Below are 19,536 nucleotides of genomic sequence, written 5' to 3'. Positions count from 1 at the left end.
AAAGCTACAGGAAACAGTCCTTGAGGAAAGTTCACTCAGACACACGTGCCTCAGCTCAGGAAGAAAGGAGTGGAAGTAGAGATGGCTGACGTAAAGACCAGGCTCTGATATGCACCTTGTCCGATTCCCTTGAGAGCTTCTGCCTGTTTTCAAAACAATGGAGCAGCTACTTCCAGAGCAAGTATCTTGATCATGCCATTAGCAGCCAAAGGCAAGCATCTGCTGAGTAATTAAACTGGCTTATTTATTTATTTATTTTTAAAGTAAGCAGTGGACTAAAATAATTATCCCTACTTCCTCTACAGCATGGATATTTGTGACAAATTTTCAAGGAGGAATGGGCTTCTTATACCTGTCAGCCAGACCCATCAACCTCAATCCTGCAAAGATTTTAACTGATAAGCTGAATTCTGGGGACAAGGTGGGGTTTAACCCACAAGCATGGGTACTGCTCTATAAAGTAAAAGGTGATTGGCTCCTGCCCCAATGAGCTTACAATTTAAAATTTCACCCAGGGGGACAATAGCAAGTTCAGTCCAGCTACACCAGAGCTGGTTATTTGGGGCGAGCAGAGGGGTCATTTGCTGTTGTCGTTGCCGCAGAATTTTAATGCATTTTAAATCTGATTTAAGTTATTGTTTTGTTTTTTCTCCTTCATTGTAGTGTGAATTCTGGCCCCAACCCAATGCTTTTGACCCTTATAGCTGCAAACTTCCTTTTTACCTTTTTTTTTAAGAGCCAAAAAGGCAGCATATAATTCTTCTTTATTTAAAAAAACAACAAACTAATAACGTAATGCATTTGATTTATGTATTTATTGAAATAGTTTAAGATGTTATTTTGTTACTGCAAACTATCCCAAAATAATTAATGAAGGGTGGTGGAGAACTAATACTTTTAAATTACGTGTATGCATTTATATGCATACGTGTGTGTGTGTGTGTGTGTGTGTGTGTGTGTGTGTGTGTGTATAAAACTATATACACACAGACAGATCGATATACTCCAAAATAAAAGAAATCACAGTAAAACCAGTCAAATTCTACTGACAGCTTACTATTAAAACCAAGCAAATTCCTGGTGACCACGCAAAGGTCTTCAATAGCATTTGGTGCAAACAAACAACAATAAACTAGGTCAGGGATAGAGGAACCTCTGGCCTTCCAATGTTGCTGGACTACAATTCCTATCAGCCACAAGGGTCTATTTTGTGTTTCTAACTGGTTGGGTGTTTTTTAGGTGTACGCCGCCTTGAGATGCTTGTTTGGAAGGTGATTAAATGTATCCACAATAGTGATAATGACCATAATCATTAATACCTGCCTGTTGGTTGTGCTGGCTGGGGCTGATCACAGCTAGGAGTCCAACAACATTTCGAAAGCCAAAGGCTCACCTCCCACCCCACTCCCTTTGACTGCGTAAGTCTGGGAGCAGGCTCTAAAGTTAGGTTGGGGTCTCGTGGGGTACCCACCCCCAAAAATGACTCATGCTTACCACTGTGAGGTAAAATCAACAAACTCTGCAGAGAAGGTGTCTGGGAGCTGAGGCGATGGCTCTTCCACCACCTGTTTGAGCTGCTGGAATGGCGTCCCCCAGGACTCGTATGGAAACCGCAAAATGGCCAGTTCAATCTGGGCGTGGAGACAAGATGGAGAGACATCAATATCACTTTCTTAGGCTATTTTTTTTTTTAAAAAAAGAAAGGTACCTTATAAAGGTACCTTTATAAAGTACCTTTATACAGTGGTACCTCGGGTTAAGAACTTAATTTTTTCTGGAGGTCCATTCTGTTATGTAGTGTAGTTTCACCCTGGGCCAACAGGGGGATACTGTATATAGTTTTCACTCAGGTCCGCGGCAGTTATTTTAGGCGGGAACTCTGGGCTGTTGTGGTTACAATGTTGACAGCCGGCTGCCTATAAATACAGGCCGGCTGAGCTGTTCGCAGTTAGTTGTATTCCAGCTTACCATAATAAAGAGCTACTTGAAGAAATCGCTGTGCCGGCTGCTATGTCAACCCACGACTTAACACATTCTTAACCTGAAACTGTTCATAACCTGAAGTACCACTTTAGCTAAGGGGCCTCCCACTGCCCCTGCGCAATTTCTGTTCTCATCCTGAAGCAAAGTTCTTATCCCGAGGTACTATTTCTGGGTTAGCAGAGTATGTAACCTCAAGTATTTGTAACCTGAAGCGTGTGTATCCTGAGGTACCACTGTATACTAAAGGCAAGGAAAAAGCTGTGGCGCTGTGATCTAAACCAATGAGCCTCTTGGGCTTGCCGATCAGAAGGTTGGTGGTTCAAATCCCTGCGATGGGGTGAGCTTCCATTGCTCGGTCCCTGCTCCTGCCAACCTAGCAGTTCGAAAGCACATCAAAGTGCAAGTAGATAAATAGGTACCGCTCCGGCAGGAAAGTAAACAGCGTTTCTGTGCGCTGCTCTGGTTCGCCAGAAGCAGCATAGTCATGCTGGCCACATGACCCAGAAGCTGTACACCGGCTCCCTCAGCCAGTAAAGCAAGATGAGTGCCGCAACCCCAGAGTCGTCTGCGACTGGACCTAATGGTCTGGAGTCCCTTTACCTTTACCTTATCTAAAAAGTACAGTGAGGAGACAAACAACACTGTTCTGTTTCCCTAACAACCGTAGCTTTTGCTGCCATCTGCAGGCATGGCCCTGCAATGGCACCGGACCTCCTCTTATGGCTTCTGCTCCCTCTTTTCTTTTTTCTGCTCCCCCCTTAGAAACCCTGGGCTCATTTGGCGCCTCTGGAAGGCACAGCCTGTGCGAATCCCTGGAGACGGTATGTCTCTGGGAATATTTAAAAGTAGCAGCATGTGAGGCCAGTTCAGCTGGTTTGCACCACGTACCCACAGCCTTCCCTGGAGAATGCAGAATGCCAGGGGAGGGTATGCCCTCTGTCCTCCCGGCCTCTCCCTCTCCATTCCCTACCCACAGGGGCTGTTGCAACCAGAGGGGACTCATCGTTCCCTGGAGAATGATTCCAGTTTGCCAAAAGAAGCTGTCTGTTTGCTCTGAATGCTCTGATTCCCTGAAGCAGGCGTGGTGCCAGTTGAGCGAGTATGGAGACAGATTATGACTGCAGGGCACCAGGTTTCTTTCAGATAAACAACCTACACATGCACGCTGATGCCTAGCTACATTAGCATTTATCGGAAGAACTGTTTTAAAAGAGGCTGCGGAACACTTGTACGTTCTGAAATTCACCTGCTTACCCAAACTAGTCTGGTTTTGGGTTGCTGTTTTTTAAGGAAGCCAGTCCCAATTTTAAAACCCGATCAGTCCCAAGGATGCGCAAAGCTGCTGACTTGGTTGCTCTAGAAAACAGGCTGCCGCCGGCATACAAGCTGACACTACTTCCGGAAATCTAGGCGTCTCTCCTGGCAGCCTGCTTTCCTTCTGACCTGTTTCTGCCTATGGTTCTTAGCACAATTCATCTGATGTCTCTTGAACGTTGTCAAGAGAAGCTCGGATACCCACATGAAGTGAAAACACTCCTTTGTGGAGGGAATTAGGACCTCTGCAAACAAATGAGAAGGGACAGCTTTAGGTCTGCAAGAGGTCAGCTGGAGAAGGGGGGGGGGCGGGGAAGCAAAATTGAAGATGGAAAGCAAAGCAGGAGAAGAAAGTAAAATCCACCACATTTTTTGCTTTAAACCTGCCAATAAATCCAGAAAGGGGAAAAAGTGAACTGCTCCAATGAAGCGTTTCTTCACGCCAGTGGCTCTCAAAATGGATTTGGGGGGGAAGTCTCCAAGTTTTCAAGAAGTGTATTTGGGGCTCCTTAGTGAGAAGGTAAGTAATGGTGGGCAAGTTTCCTCAAAAGTCTGCTTACTTGCAACTACGGATCACCCCTGGAGATCGGCGACAACTTGAGACACTGTGTTTGTGCCATGGCACACTCTCAAATCACATGTGGTGGTGATAAGGCTCAATAGGCCTGTACCCCATCTGAAAGGAAGGCATGCCCTAGAACCATCTCCCCCCGCTCCCCATCTCTCTTGCCTAGACAACATCTCCCATCAGCCTCAGCCAGCACGGGCAATTGTCAGGGATGATGGGATTTGTAGTCCAAAACACATGGTGGGTTGGTGAAGGATGCTCATATTCCCCACAGTTTTCTGCAACATGTGCTCCCCAGTAGACTGTGGCTAAGGAAAGGGTTCTCTTAAAAAGAAAAAGGCTGAAAACCACTGCTATATGCCTTATCTGTAATAGTGATCTCTGTCACGCACTCACTCTCTCTCTCTCTCTCTCTCTCACACACACACACACAAATACCTGCCAGTGGTACCTCAGGTTAAGTACTTAATTCGTTCCGGAGGTTCATACTTAACCTGAAACTGTTCTTAGCCTGAAGTACCACTTTAGGTAATGGGGCCTCCCACTGCCACTGCGCCGCCGTAGAACGATTTCTGTTCTCATCCTGAAGCAAAGTTCTTAACCTGAGGTACTATTTCTGGGTTAGCGGAGTCTGTAACCTGAAGCGTATGTAACCTGAAGCGTATGTAACCCGAGGTACCACTGTATATGGCATACAATGGAATACTAAAATGCACACATTTAGACTAAGAGTCATGGGTCTTGTTTCTGAAAAAAGGTTGACGACTACTGTTCCGGACTTCCTATAAACTCCAACCGCCAGTATTAATCCAGCATTAACACAACCCTCACAGAGTTACTCACAGCTCTTTCCAGCCTCAATAAAATACTAGAATCGTAGAGTTGTAGAGTTGGAAGAGACTCCAAGGCAGGTTGCCTAGTCCAACCCCATGCAATGCAGGAATTTCAGCTAAAGCATCCATGACAGACGCCCATGTAAAGAGGCAGAAGCAGTCAAACCGCATTCCCCACCCAAAAAAAGAATCAAGATATTTCTCCTGCTCTCACATAACCCCCGTGACCGCAGTGGGCACTGCTAAGTACAGTGGCGAACTTAAAACAGTGAAATTGTTAATCTCTCCTCTCACAGAATGTTCCGCATTTAAACATGGACACATTTCGAGCTCACCATGTCTTCAATGTACTGAAGGCTAAAGGCCTGAGCTATATTCAGGCATTTTATTAATCGCAATCAGCCGCAGATTGCAAAATATTTTATGTGTGGAACAAGGCCAAATGGACAAAACTCTCTTCAGTAGCCACAGTCCATCAGGCCTTCCTGTGTAAACTCTTACCATAGTGATTCCCAGACTCCAAATATCGGATTTGACGCTGTATCCCTTTTGGTTTAGTTCTGGGTTGATTCTTTCAGGCTGGGGTGGGGGGAGGAAGAGACAGAACACAAATAGTATTATATTTAGTTGCCCAAGTTGTAAATCCCTCAGCTGATGGAGGAAGAAGACTCTCTCAACTTCCTGTATGCATGCAAATGAATGAAGGTGTATGCAATGTGTAACTATTCCCTTAGGCTTTGAAGAGATTTCACAGGGAACGTCTTTCTGCCTTAATCTGATTTTTGTTAAGAGTAGCCTTCCCCAACTTGGAATTTAACATACACTCTCCCAAGAGTACAGTGGTGCCCCGCAAGACGAATGCCTCGCAAGATGGAAAACCCGCTAGACGAAAGGGTTTTCCGTTTTGGAGGTGCTTCGCAAAACGAATTTCCTATGGGCTTGCTTCGCAAGACGACAATGTCTTGCGAGTTCCTGCTGGGTTTTTTTCCTTCCCCCCCTTTTTCTAAGCCGCTAAGCTGCTTATCAGCTGATCCGATCAGCAGATAAGCCGCTAAAAGCCGCTAATAGCACTAATCCGTCAATGGGCCTGCTTCGCAAGACGAAAAAAACGCTAGACGAAGAGAATCACAGAACGGATTCTTTTCATCTTGCGAGGCACCACTGTACTGTCAGTGAAAGCAGTTTGGCTTGCCAGACAGAATGATGCCCCCTCTCCTTTCAGTACATGCAGGTCTGGGGATTCTCTCCCCTGGCCAATTTCAGCAATTTGGGGAGTGGGGGGCAGATCCCATTGCACAAGTGGAAGCCCTTCTGCAAAGTAGAAATACTGAAAATGAACAGAAACGAAAACCTGCCCCCATACATGTAAAAAGAGTCAGGAAGTACAGTGAACTTTTCCCGTATTTTGCACTTACTGTAAGGTTGCCAGATGTCCCTGTTTCCCAGGGACAGTCCCCGGATTTACACATCAGTCCCCAAACAAAATCCACTGAAGTTGAAAAGTGTCCCCAGATTCATTGAAAAAAAACCTGGTAACCTGAACTTACTGCCATGTAAGGCTTGCAGCCAGCATCCATCGTCTTGGCCACAGAGTCAACGAGGTAACCGCTGATTCCAAAGTCACACATTTTCACCTGTCCCAGTGTGTTGATCAGTACGTTTGAGGGCTTGACATCTGCAAGGTGGAATGCACAGGAAGCAGGTTGCTTGCAGTAGTGTTACAGCAGAAATGGAAAAGGACAAACAAGAGCCACCAGAGGGCACCAGCATACATTTCACTTGTCATCTTGAGAACCACAGGAGATAAGAAAATGATGTCTTTTCCCAGGCTGTAGGCCAGGGACAGGGAGCCTGCCACCATACGGACGTTGGACTCCTATCCAGTAAAAGTTCAAAAACAGGGGTACAAGTTTGAGCAGAAGTCACAGGGGCCAAACAGAGAAGCAGGTTCCATTCTGGCTCGCTGTTAACCATCGTTAAAGAGACTGGGAGCCAGCATTAAGAACCCATGCTGCTTCTTCTCCCTGGAGCACAACTGCTGTCTTTCTTTCAACCATGGTTAGCACCAACATTCAGCAACAGTTATACCAGCCAGGTTGTCCAAGACTTACAGAAACCCTGGTTTATTCTATGGCAGGGAAGAAGACGTAGAGAGCTAGTGGTCACATTTATGCTTAATGCTAAGCCATGTTTTAGAACTATGTGCAGAATGAGCCCGAGCAAAACCCTATTTGCAGGTGCTTTCCCCATTTTTCTCCTTCTACCAGGCAGCCAGAAGGACTTTGTGAGCGAGTCTCCCCTAATCTTGGCATGCCATTTTGTATTAAACAGGGATCATTGTTTATCAAACCTCTGGTTGGTTAAACAAGTGAGCTTCATTAAGCCATGGTTTGGCCTGCTTCACACATTTCATCCAACCATTGTTTAAAACAAACTATGGTTTAATGTGACTGAGCTCGAAAGTTCCAGCAGCACTCCTCCCTGACCGCTGATGAGACAAGTCAGAGTTTGGTTTGTCTGTCATCTAAACTGGAGGTTTCCTTCCTCCAAGCAAACGTCACTCCAAACTAACAAATATACGGTTAAAAGAAAAAGTTAAGAAAAGGGTCCGCAAACCTATGTTTGAGATAAAGGTGAGTCCTGGGGCTGAAAAGGTAGAAGACTACTGGTTGAGAGTTATATGTGACAGTAGCCATTGTGTATTTCCAGTGCTGATTCCTGTTTTGTTAAATGTGGATTAAGAAGGACTCACAGCAAAACAATTTCAATGAAATTATCTCTACTCTGAATTGCCATTAAAGAAGTGATTTATCTCTTACACTGAAGCAGAAGATGCTGGGTTTGCCTCCAAGCATCTTCCTATGACACTTAATGAGGGAGGATTCCGAGTGGGCAAGTTATATTACAATAGGAGCTCACCCCGTCACGCAGATTAGAACTGCCGACCGTAAAATTGGCAAGCCCAAGGGGCTCAGTGGTTTAAACCACAGTGCCACCTCCATCCCTGTTGCTTTGTCCCAGCTCCTGCCAACCTAGCAGTTTGAAAGCATACCAGCGCAAGTAGATAAATAAGTAGAGCTGCAACGGGAAGGTAAACGGCATTTCTGTGCACTCTGGCTTCTGTCACGGTGTCCCATTGTGCCAGAAGTGGTTTAGCCATGCTGGCCACATGACCCGGAAAGCTGTCTGTGGACAAGTGCCAGCTCCCTCGGCCTGAAAGGGAAGATGAGCGCCGCACCCCATAGTCAAATTCGACTGGACTTAACTAGGTCCTTTACCGTTACCTTTGCCTTATATGACGATGATATGTAAATATTTGTGTGCTTTTCTTAAGTGATCAAGGCACATATATTATTTGGACCCCAAGTTGCAGAAGCAGATAGTCCTTTTGCCCAAGTTTAGATAATATCCCCATCACTGAAGCCCCTCCACTCCAGCCATCACTGCTCAGCGCAGGCCCTGACTCTCCAAGTGAGGCTGTTTGTGAGACACAGGAGACTGGAAGGGATAGGGGGGAAATTCCACTGCACTAGCGGTTCTCCATTTTGCATCACTTTGGGTCCAATCCATTATACCACAGTAATCCTTACAACCGCAATGTGCAGGTAGGCCAATTCCATTATCTCAGATGCAGGTGGGGATGCTGATGTAGGAAAAGTACCAAAACAGCATTTGGCAAAGCCAAAATTAGAGTTCCAGTATTGAAGCAATACTGGCCAGGTCAAAATCAGCATCCTGAGTTGTGCCTGGAAAGAGTATGGGTACTAAGTACCCTCGGCCATCAGGGAGAAGAAGTCTTATTCGCTGATGCAGCTTCAAACTGACCTAAACTGATGGAAATGCCATTTAGCACTTGGCACAGTGCTCTTCAACCCATTTTCCAGAACCAAGAATTGTTATGGCGCCCAACTCTGGTCGCACTTACCTCGGTGAATTACAGACAGCTTACTGTGTAGGTGCTCTAACGCTTTCACAATCTGGAAGAAGAAAAAAAGAACAGGGACAGACAGATAAGAACGAGCTGAAGCTGGCTGAAGCAGAAGTATTCTGCTTCGCTCATTCCTCCCAGGCCACAGGTTAGCTCTTCTTTCAACACTTAACCAGGCTGGAGACAGTCTAGGTTGGGCGTTTGGGCAATTAACAGGTAGGAGAGTGCTGAGCCTGCAGTCTGGCACCAGGGTGATAAAACATGATTCATACTATTCATTGCTCTTCCAACCCCCCCTCTTTGCAGTGTGCTCAAAATAAAACACTGATGTAACAACCTTCGAGGGATCACAGTGTGTTGAAGCTTTGGGCATCACTCTTTAGGAAGTTTTGATGGCTGAATTCCAGCAGAGTTCTAAATTCCTTGGAATTCCAGGTTATACACCCAGTATAAAGTGTCTCCAAAGCACATCTTCTAAGAGGCAAAGTACACAAAAAGCAGCCCTGGGATTGTTCCTCACCTGCAGAGGAAAAATATTGTTTTCCTCCACAGGTAAGAAAGGAGCTGGAGGGGGAAAGGTCCCTGTAGCAGAAAAATGGCTTGGAAAAACAATTAAGCATCCCCTCTCCAATAGCAATCTGCGATCAAGCCACCAGTCCCTCATCAGGTAACTTTCGGTCTTTGAAACTAAAGTCAAAGAACAAACAGGTATTTTCATTGCATGTCATTTGGCCCTCAGCTCACCTCTCGCTTAATGTTTCCCCACAGGGCTCCCTAACCCTGCTTTACAAAACAAATTCTGGCTCTTCTCTCATGAAGGGCTTTCCACGCTACTTTTAGGAAGATGTGGCTCATAAATACCAAGGATAAGCCCTAAAAGAGAAGCCAGCTGCTATTTGTTCTCCATTTTCCCTTTGCAACTTTTGTACATTTAACAGCTGACTGGCAGATGTGGGCTGCAAAGATGGAAAGGGAGCTGAATCCCCTTTGGAAGAGGATTAAAGAAAAAGAAAAAAAACAGAAGCACTCACTGAGACGGCTATTTTTCCTAAGATGTCCTCAGGAATCGTCAAGCCTTTGTCAATGACTTGCTTGTAGAACTTGTCCAGTGAAGTGTCCATCAATTCCATGCAAATCCAAACATCTCCCTGGGGAAAGGCAGAGGGAGAAGAATGGTGTCAATAATTCTCTACTCTGGAGTGCCAACTGCAAACAAGCACACACACATACCTGCTTCCAACCAAGTGTATGTGCATTGCCTTCAAGGCCTCCCTATTCTGATAATAATAATAATAATAATAATAATAATAATAATAATAATACAGTGGTACCTCGGGTTAAGAACTTAATTTGTTCTGGAGGTCTGTTCTTAACCTGAAACTGTTCTTAACCTGAAGCACCACTTTAGCTAATGGGGCCTCCCGCTGCTGCTGTGCCACCGCTGCATGATTTCCGTTCTCATCCTGAAGCAAAGTTCTTAACCTGAGGTAATATTTCTGGGTTAGCAGAGTCTGTAACCTGTAAGCGTATGTAATCTGAAGCGTATGTAACCCGAGATACCCCTGTAGTAATAAAATTATTATTATTATTATTATTATTATTATTATTATTATTATTATTAATGCCGCCCTTCTGACTAGGTTGCCCCAGTCACTTTGGGCGGCTTCCAACAAATTAAAACATTAAGCACAGTAAAACATCAAGCATTAAAAGCTTTCCTATACAGGGCTGCCGTCAGATGTGTTCTGATAGTTGTTTATTTCCTTGACATCTGACAGGAGGGCACTCCACAGGGTGGGCACAACTACAAAGAAGGCCCTCTGCCTGGTTCCCTATAGCCTCCCTTCTCACAAAACTGTCAGAAGGCCCTCAGAGCTAGATCTTAATGTCTGGGCTGAACGATTGGGGTGGAGACACTTCTTCATGTATACAGAGCCGAAGCTGTTTAGGGCTTTAAAGGTCAGCACCAGCGCTTTTGAGTTTGGTTCCCAGTACATTCTGGAGCACACGTATGAACGAATATCTCTCCCATCACACTGTGTAGCATGACATACAACCTGAATAAATACATGTACCAACATCTCATGGCAGTGCAGGATTTGGGAAGACCATAAGCAGAGTGTGGGGCATTGCACCCTCCCATCCCCTTGTCTGAATTCCAGTCTCGGCCACAAGTCACCTCAGCCATTTCACTAATGATGTAAAATTAAGCTGCATAGCTATTTTATTTTCTGAAGCTGCAGCATCGCAGCACAAAGCTGGCTCCCCTCTGACCACAGAAACATCGGGGCCTCAAGGCTAACTTCCTTGAGAAAGGGAACAAGTTTGCTAAGCGCAGCGGTAGCCAAGAAGGGCTATTTGAAGGATTATTTGGCCCATGTGAATTCCGTCCTCCAAAACAAATTCCAATTGGTGCAATGAGGAAACAGAAGCAGGATTTCAATTTCTGCAGTGATCGTTTTCATGCCAAGCAAAACACCATTTTAAAAAATATATATATCTGGAATTCTGGCACTAAACGTCGCTTTCCTGTTGTGTGGAATTTTGTTTGGCTTTTTTAGGAAGTACTGGGAAACACGAGGTGTTGGGAGAGGAAGAAGGGACCTGGCACCGGAGAAAGGAGAAAAGGAAGTTACAAGCTGTCAGACAGGTTGGAATCCCTATTTCATCAAAAAAGTTAACACAGAAGGAAAAGGGCAGGGGAGCCAACCTTTTTTAATCAACCGCTCTTTAACCATTTAACTGACTGCGTGCACCAAATGGAAGTTTTAAGAGAGAACCAAAAATTATTACTATTATTATTACACTCATATTCCAACTTTTCTCCAAGGTGACATATCTTTCCCTCTCCATTTTATGTTCACAACAATCCTGTGAGGTAGATTTGGTTAAGAGATTGTGACTGGCTCAAGGTCACCCGGTGAGTTTCATGGCTGAGTGGTGATTTGAACCCTGGTCTCCCAGGTCCTAGTTCAGTGGTGGCCAAACTTGGCCTTCCAGCTGTTTTTGAACTACAACTCCCATCATCCCTAGCTAACAGTGGTCAGGGATGATGGGAACTATAGTCCAAAAACAGCTGGAGGGCCAAGTTTGGCCACCACTGTCCTAGTCCAACACTCTAACTGCTACACCATACTGGTTCCCAGTACGCACTTCCTGTACTATTCAGTACAGGAGCCGCTGTGGTGTAGTGGTTAAGAGCGGTAGACTCGTAATCTGGTGAACCGGGTTCTCGTCCCCGCTCCTCCACATGCAGCTGCTGGGTGACCTTGGGCCAGTCACACTTCTTTGAAGTCTCTCAGCCCCACTCACCTCACAGAGTGTTTGTTGTGGGGGAGGAAGGGAAAGGAGAATGTTAGCCGCTTTGAGACTCCTTCGGCTAGTGATAAAGCGGGATATCAAATCCAAACTCTTCTTCTTCTTCTCTGGAGTGGCTGAGAAGGTAGATATTTCTGTTAGCCCTCTGCAGATACCTTGCTCTGCTTTCCTATGGTCTAGCTAACTTGTGCGCTAACTAACATTACCACCCAGTATTGCTCAACTAGGGACGCGGGTGGTGCTGTGGGTAAAAGCCTCAGCTCCTAGGGCTTGCCGATCAAAAGGTCGGCGGTTCGAATCCCCGCGGCGGGGTGCGCTCCCGTTGCTCGGTCCCAGCGCCTGCCAACCTAGCAGTTCGAAAGCACCCCCAGGTGCAAGTAGATAAATAGGAACCGCTTACTAGCGGGAAGGTAAAGGCGTTCCGTGTGCTGCGCTGGCTCGCCAGATGCAGCTTTGTCACGCTGGCCACGTGACCCGGAAGTGTCTCCGGACTGCGCTGGCCCCCGGCCTCTTAAGTGAGATGGGCGCACAACCCTAGAGTCTGTCAAGACTGGCCCGTACGGGCAGGGGTACCTTTACCTTTACTTTACCTTATTGCTCAACTAAGGTCCTGCACATATACTAAAAGAACAATCCGTGTTCAGAGGGGATATGCACAATTGGTATAGAAGGTGCTTGGCATGCAGAAGGTTCAAGGTTCAATCCCTTGAATCAGCAAGCAGGGGATGGAGCCTGACTGAGACCCTGGACAGCCACTGCAAGTCAGAATAAGCAGTGCATACTATGATCTGGTATTTTTTAAAAAAGAAGGCTATTTCCTATGTACTGTATTGTGAAGCTTGCAGCCCAAATGAAGGATACAAGATGAGACCTACGAAGCCGTACCTCACGAAACAGCGCACCGTAGAAAGTTACGGTGAAGTGGCAGTCTACTGTCCTCATGGAGATATCCAGGTCCATCAGCAGTCTCTTCTGCTCCTGGCTGTTCACTGTCGCTCGGATTCGCTGAAAGAAAGACTCGTTTTCAGCTTTGGATCTCCTCCTCCCCTGAGCCGTGTGAATTTCATCCAAGAACTCACTGACCAGGTACAAAAAAAGAGTGACTTTGCTTGGGTCATTTCGCCAAGCAAACGTCAACAGCGCCGCCTCCGTTTTCCTAAGGCAGCTTCACCTCCGCAACGCCCCATACTTTAAGCAAAAAAGAAAAGGCAAATGGTTGTGGCCTAACAGTTAAAAGCAAGGTAACCTAGGTAAATCTCACAACCTAAAAATGGATCGCGGGAGCAGCCACAGAAGCTCAAAGCCAGCAGAGATGTTGTCTTGGGAAACCCTGACTCCCGAGGAACTCTGGTTCCTAATGGCAAAGTAATGCTTTAGTGGCAATGCGGCCCTTTGCACACTTACCTGGGAGTAATTCCCATTGAAACTAGGGAGACGTACTTCTGAGCAGACATACATAGGCTTAGGTTGCAAGTGTCTCATAACAGGCACCCAAAATTAGAGGCCATGCTTGCACGTTGCTTTTTTTTTCTCCCTTTAAGCCTCTTTTGTGCCTCTGTGAAATGGGGATAATAATGCTTACCTACCTCACAGGCGTAATTTATGTCTGGGAAGCACTGTGAGATCCTCGGATGTGAGGTGCTATAGAAGGGCAAAGGATTATTGTTACTACAGAAGTGCTTTATCTCCTCTCTCTCTCTTCTCTGTTTTTCCATCATTAACAAAGCTATGATGGCAGAACATTTGGTGGAGGGAAGCTACTGAAAGAGGCTCTGGTTTAGCAATACATCCTTCACCTGCCCCAATCTGGTGGCTCTTTGTGTATGCAAGCACCTCTGATGCATTCAGCTTCATGTCAAGAACAGGTGGGTGGGTGGGTATAACACACATACATATACAGATATAGGTATAGATACACACACACCCCTACATGCCTAAACATGTCCACCAATATTAATGTACACAGGAGGCCCCTGGTTACCTGAAAGGGTTTACACCAAAGCTCCTGTGAAGCTTCAGATCAGATCAGCTTGACCCTACACGGACATAAAGCTTAACCAGTATTTTGAATATTTTAACCACAATGGAAGACTGGTTGCAAACTGTAGTGGATTTCCAGGGCATTGTTTGCATTAACCATGGTAATCTGTTGCCTCTGTGCTAAGTAAACCATGGTTAAAGGTAACTTCCACGCGTCTCCGGCCTCTTTGCTTGCAAGACAACAGGCATGCCTTGCTGGTGTCTCCTTACTCATGCCCTCTACAACAGCCGAACTTAGCTCAACAAGCTAAACTATGGTTTTACTGTACAACTGGGATCCTAAAAAAAATGGTTTAACGGACTGAACTGTAGTTAGCACTAACCAAGATGAAGTTATTTTTTGCAGTGGTTCATGTGTCAAAATCCCTGGCAGGCAGTAGTACCATGTGCTGGGTAAACAGCTTGGCACCATGGACCAGATGGGGAAAATGTAGATTATGACTGCTCATTCCTTGGATTAACAGTGAGCTAACCATGGTTACTACCCTCTTCAAAGGACTTTCATAACCATATTTGACACTGGTGCCAGTACCTGCCCTTGTCCCCAAAGGCCCATGATTGATATATATATATTACAGCTTTCAGAAAGGAAATGAGAACGTCAACAATCATTTCCAGTTTGTAGGATCATCAGCTTCAGTGGGAGATGCCTATATACGCAGAAGTAAAACTTTCCCCCAACCGTTTTAATCCACTGGGAATGTGAAACATTTTCGAATAAAATGATTCCTCCCACCTCTTTCCGATTTGAAGATTTCAAAATTAAAGTCTCTCATTAAAATGGAAACCCAATTCGAAAAATCATTATAAACAAAACATTTTAGTAATACATAATTAAACATGGCCCTCTATGAAATACATGCTTGCAAGTACTTGAAATAGTTGCCATCCACAAAGCTCATATACTTACAGGTTATATTTTGCTCCAGTGAGGACTATCTAACATGGAAGTACGTTGGGCTCTACTGTTTTACAACATCCTAACTGAGAATAAGGCAATTTACATCTTCAACCAGTTCTTTGGGCTCTATTATGGACAGAAAAGGTTGGAGCCCACCTTTGTCAGTTTCCATTGAAATAAATGGGACAAAGACAAGACAACCAAGTCCAACTGTTCAGCTGCAATCCAATGCACACTTATCGGGGGGGAAGTCTCCATGAACTCATTGGGACTTGCTTCTAAATAGACATGCACAGGGTTGTGCTATGTCCCTCTGGACCCAGCCCAAAGACAATATTGGCTGATAATAAAGATAATAACCAAACCACTGTGTTAGGGAACAGGAGTAAGCATACATTAATAGATTGCTATCAGAGTGGCATTCATGCCTAAAGGGAGATTGCAAAGATTAAGAAAACCTGTCCTACTGACAAGATGTCAAAGGCCCAGTTCTGATGGCCATGTATCAGCTTAGTTAAGTGTTACGACTGTGCAAGTGGTCTCTTCGTACGTCAGCTTAAGTCAAGATGTGATTATCCAAACACGCTCAAAAGATGTATACTAACAAAATGAATTCATATGCACACCAACTCTTACATCCCTAGTTCAGTTCACACAAGACAAGCTGAGAGCAGATGCAAATAACCCTCAACATTGAAAAGTACTGCTCCCACATTTTGGAAAGCAATTGCCTTGGAGAGACTCAATACATTTTAGGGAAAAGGTGAAACAATCAAGTTACAAGAGTCAAGAGGCCTGGAATCAGACCAATGATTCACCAAGTCAAACACCCCAACTCTAACACGAGCCAACATAGGAGCCAACTCCTAGGGGCTGTGGGGGCTTTGCCCCCCCCATTAAAATATTTGAGGGGGCTGCCCCCCACCCCAGGTTTGTGGGCATTGCCATTCAAATGGTGTGTGTGATCGGTTATGCAGGGCAGGCTTACTTGCCTCCCCCCCGCCCCATATTTTATTCAAGTTGGCACCCCTGGGAGCCAGCCAAATGCTTCCATGGAGCCTGTAAGGCTGATCTGGAGCACGAACAGGTGATAATTGGGTGGGAAACATGACCACGTATTTCAACCCTGAAATCTCCTCCAAATCCAAAGCAAGAATGCAAAGTTTAATTCTTAAATATAAAAATATAACTAGCGGAATGCAAGGCAATTTTGTGGTTTGACCCAATAGATGGCAGCTAGGATACAAATGTCTTAGGATGGAATTCAACATCATGCTATGCTGAATGTTCCATCTGCGCCAGCAATTCAGCTTGCCAGTTAGAACGATTTCCCCCCTCCTGCTGTTCTGGGGGTTCTCCCAACCAAGAGCCAATTTTTGGGTGGGGGGCAGAGAATGGGGAAGGTGGCAAGAAGAAAGCCCCATTGAACAAGCCCTTATGCTTGGCTTCCGCTGATGGGATTCATAAGGTAAGTCTCACCCCTTTACTCCATATTAATGATGTCCTGCTTAATTAAACACAATCCTCCGGTTCATTGGAAGGAATCCAGAACAATAAAACAGGCTGATCTTTGGGACTTCTTTAGATTTAATGAATGATGAGGGTTCAAGCTTGCTTACCTGAATCCCCAGAGTTTGGCTCGAGTCCTCCCACCAGGTCAGCACTTCAATAAATATTGCTTTTACCATTAAAAATCAATAAAAATCAATTATCAAAGCATTTGTGCATGTGCGTGTATGTTGTGTGTATGTGTGTGAGAGAGAAACACACACAGAGACACATATATACACACACAAGTGTTGAAAAAGGTCAATAGCTGCTGGGAAGATAAGGAGTTAATTTGGACAGTTAATGCGTTCAAAGAAGGAATAACCACGGAGTCTACCTTCACGGCCATAATTTGCCCACTGGGCATGTGCCGCATCATCTCTACCACGCCATATGCACCACGGCCCAGTTCTGATATCGGCTCCAGGTCATCAGCTTTGACTTCAAAGTTCTGTGGAGAGATAAAGCCAAGAGAACGTCACCAGGAGCCAAGAAGTATAGTTATCCAATAATAATAATGCTTTCATCTGTACCCCACTCATCGGACTAGGTAGCTCCATCTCTAATGTGCCCAAACTGGTGGCTACTCAATGGATGACTATATAGTAAAGGTAAAGGGACCCCTGACCATCAGGTCCAGTCATGGCCGACTCTGGGGTTGCGGCGCTCATCTCGCTTTATTGGCCGAGGGAGCTTCCGGGCAACATAGGTCACATCTTATAGTTTTTTGGACATCCATCAACCACATCTGAATATTTTCAATTTTTTTCACTTAATTTACATTTCTTAATTTCTCTATTGCTTTTAATTATCTTATCTATTGACTCTCTCATCATAGCCTCCCTTACAATATTTCATATATTCCTCCTTACAAAACTTCTTGCAGTCCTACTAGCATAATCTGTTGATTACAGTAGCTTTTCAAACAGTTCGCATATTTATTCCAGTCTTCTGTGAATCTCTGTTCCCGCAGGTTTCGAATCCTTCCTGTCATCTTATCTAATTCTGCATAGTCCATTAATTTCGTCTGCCATTCTTCTTTTGTCGGTAATTCTTCTTGTTTCCATTTCTGTGCCAACAGTACTCTTGCTGCTGCTGTTGCATATAAAAACATTTTTTTGTCCTGTCCGTTAATATCATCACTTAAAATACCAAGTAAAAATGCTTCTGGGTTTTATATTACAACATCTTTTTCACCTCATTATAAATCATTTCCCAGAAGCTTTTTACTCAATGGATGACCTAGCTCTGAATCTGTGCATACAGATCAGGCTTGTAAACAAGCCCACAATAATTACTAGCCCACTAAGAGTCTATTGGGACGCGGGTGGCACTGTGGGTTAAACCACAGAGCCTAGGAGTTGCCAATCAGAAGGTCGGCGGTTTGAATCCCTGCGACGGGGTGAGCTCCCGTTGCTCGGTCCCTGCTCCTGCCAACCTAGCAGCTCGAAAGCACGTCAAAGTGCAAGTAGATAAATAGGTACTGCTCCGGTGGGAAGGTAAACGGCGTTTCTGTGCGCTGCTCTGGTTCACCAGAAGCGGCTTAGTCATGCTGGCCACATGACCCGGAAGCTGTATGCCGGCTCCCTTGGCCAATAAAGCAAGATGAGCGCCGCAACCGCAGAGTCGGCCACGACTGGACCTAATGGTCAGGGGTCCCTTTACCTAAGAGTCTATTAGGCTGGAATTCTGTGCTGGCCACAGAGGGAGGAAGTTCCCTTCTCCACACGCAGAAGGTCCCAGGTTCAGTCCCTACCATCTCAGGGCACGGCTGGGAAGAGAGTCTTGCTTGGAACCCTGGAGAGCTACTGCCAGCCAGTGCAGAAAATACTGAGCTAGGTGGCCCACCGGTCTGACTGAGGGCTCATTCAGACTGCCTTTTGCACCGCGCTTTCCAGGCACGGATCAATGCTTTAAAGCTCTTTGGGTGCTTTTTGTTTCCTCCATCCTTCATCCAAGTGCTCTCCCTGGGGAAACCCACGTTTTACCGCTGAATCAGAGCAAGCATCAATCTGCAGGAGACCCTATTGCTCCGATTCAGCGGTAAAACCCAGGTTTTCGCAGGCAAAGCTCCGGAACTACAAAAAAATAAAATCCCTACCTGGACACAGAGCCTCAAAGTGCAGACCTGGGCCTAGAAATGTGGCAGAAAAATCTGGATGAGGCTTCAGTATAAGGCAGCATGACCTTCTACTCAACAGGTGGGAGTAGAAGAGACAGAGCTTCGGATGCACTCCCCTTCTTTTGCAGACAGCAGAGAAACCAACTAGACTAGTCGAGGAGGAAGAGAAGGGGTCTGACCCTCCTGTGCCAACCTGCACCTGCATGCAATTCCTGGCTGCCTATGGCTACCATGGGAAGGTTTTTTTCCCCTGCAAGGCTGATCTGGAGCACCAACATATCCTTGCTTCTTCAAAAGCACTTGGATGGATTTCATTATGCCATTTGAGTTCTGAAGATGGGGGCAGGCAGCTCTCTTTTACAGGTATGGGTAATCGTTTCTTTAAATGGTGTGTTGCTTTGACCAGGGGTCAGCAAACTTTTTCAGCAGGGGGCTGGTCCACTGTCCCTCAGACCTTGTGGGGGGCCAGACCATATGTATGGGGGGGTGAACGAATTCCTACACCCCACAAATAACCCAGAGATGCATTTTAAATAAAAGCACACATTCTACTCATGTAAAAACACCAGGCAAGCCCACAAATAACCCAGAGATGCATTTTAAATAAAACGACACATTCCACCCATGTAAACACATGCTGATGGTCCGCAGGCTGGATTTTGAAGGCAAATTGGGCCGGATCCAGCTCCTGGGCCTGAGTTTGCCTACCCATGGCTTTGGCCGTGTACACTTGTACCACGAAACAGCAAGTTCAATGTCTATTTCTAGATTCCATCACTATAAAACACTTTTCTTTTAAAAAAACAGTTTACTCAAAGGGTTCGAAGTGATCCCCCCCACCTTCCAAGCAAATTTACGTCATCCCTCTCTTGCAATGATGTTCACTGGGGTAGGGGGGAATGTGTACACCTGCTGTGACTTTTGCACATGTCAACACAAGACAAAGGTTAGACACATTGGGCGCACATTGCTTTCTATACC

At 45.5% G+C, this 19,536-nt stretch overlaps 2 protein-coding genes across 4 annotated transcripts in view; both read right to left on the bottom strand.

The window, feature by feature from the left end:
• LOC310700384 (ABC-type organic anion transporter ABCA8-like) overlaps window positions 1-19,536 on the bottom strand; it is a 317,713-nt gene that overhangs the window by 29,169 nt on the left and 269,008 nt on the right. The window lies entirely within an intron of this gene.
• Window positions 1-19,536, bottom strand: part of MAP2K6 (mitogen-activated protein kinase kinase 6) — a 77,013-nt gene that overhangs the window by 9,847 nt on the left and 47,630 nt on the right. For all 3 annotated transcript variants that reach the window (XM_083490393.1, XM_083490394.1, XM_083490392.1), the window contains exons 4-10: window positions 16,771-16,884; window positions 12,830-12,949; window positions 9,658-9,774; window positions 8,624-8,675; window positions 6,246-6,373; window positions 5,200-5,277; window positions 1,495-1,631 (exon numbers count right to left, since the gene is read on the bottom strand). In XM_083490393.1, the coding sequence (XP_083346519.1) occupies window positions 1,495-1,631; window positions 5,200-5,277; window positions 6,246-6,373; window positions 8,624-8,675; window positions 9,658-9,774; window positions 12,830-12,949; window positions 16,771-16,884 (746 nt within the window). The remainder of the gene's footprint in view (window positions 1-1,494; window positions 1,632-5,199; window positions 5,278-6,245; window positions 6,374-8,623; window positions 8,676-9,657; window positions 9,775-12,829; window positions 12,950-16,770; window positions 16,885-19,536) is intronic.

Source organism: Podarcis liolepis (assembly GCF_965112155.1).
Source record: "Podarcis liolepis genome assembly, chromosome: 2".
In the NCBI taxonomy this organism is placed as follows: domain Eukaryota; kingdom Metazoa; phylum Chordata; class Lepidosauria; order Squamata; family Lacertidae; genus Podarcis; species Podarcis liolepis.
Note: the sequence above shows the minus strand (reverse complement) of the source record. Positions and strands in the feature narration are given on the sequence as shown.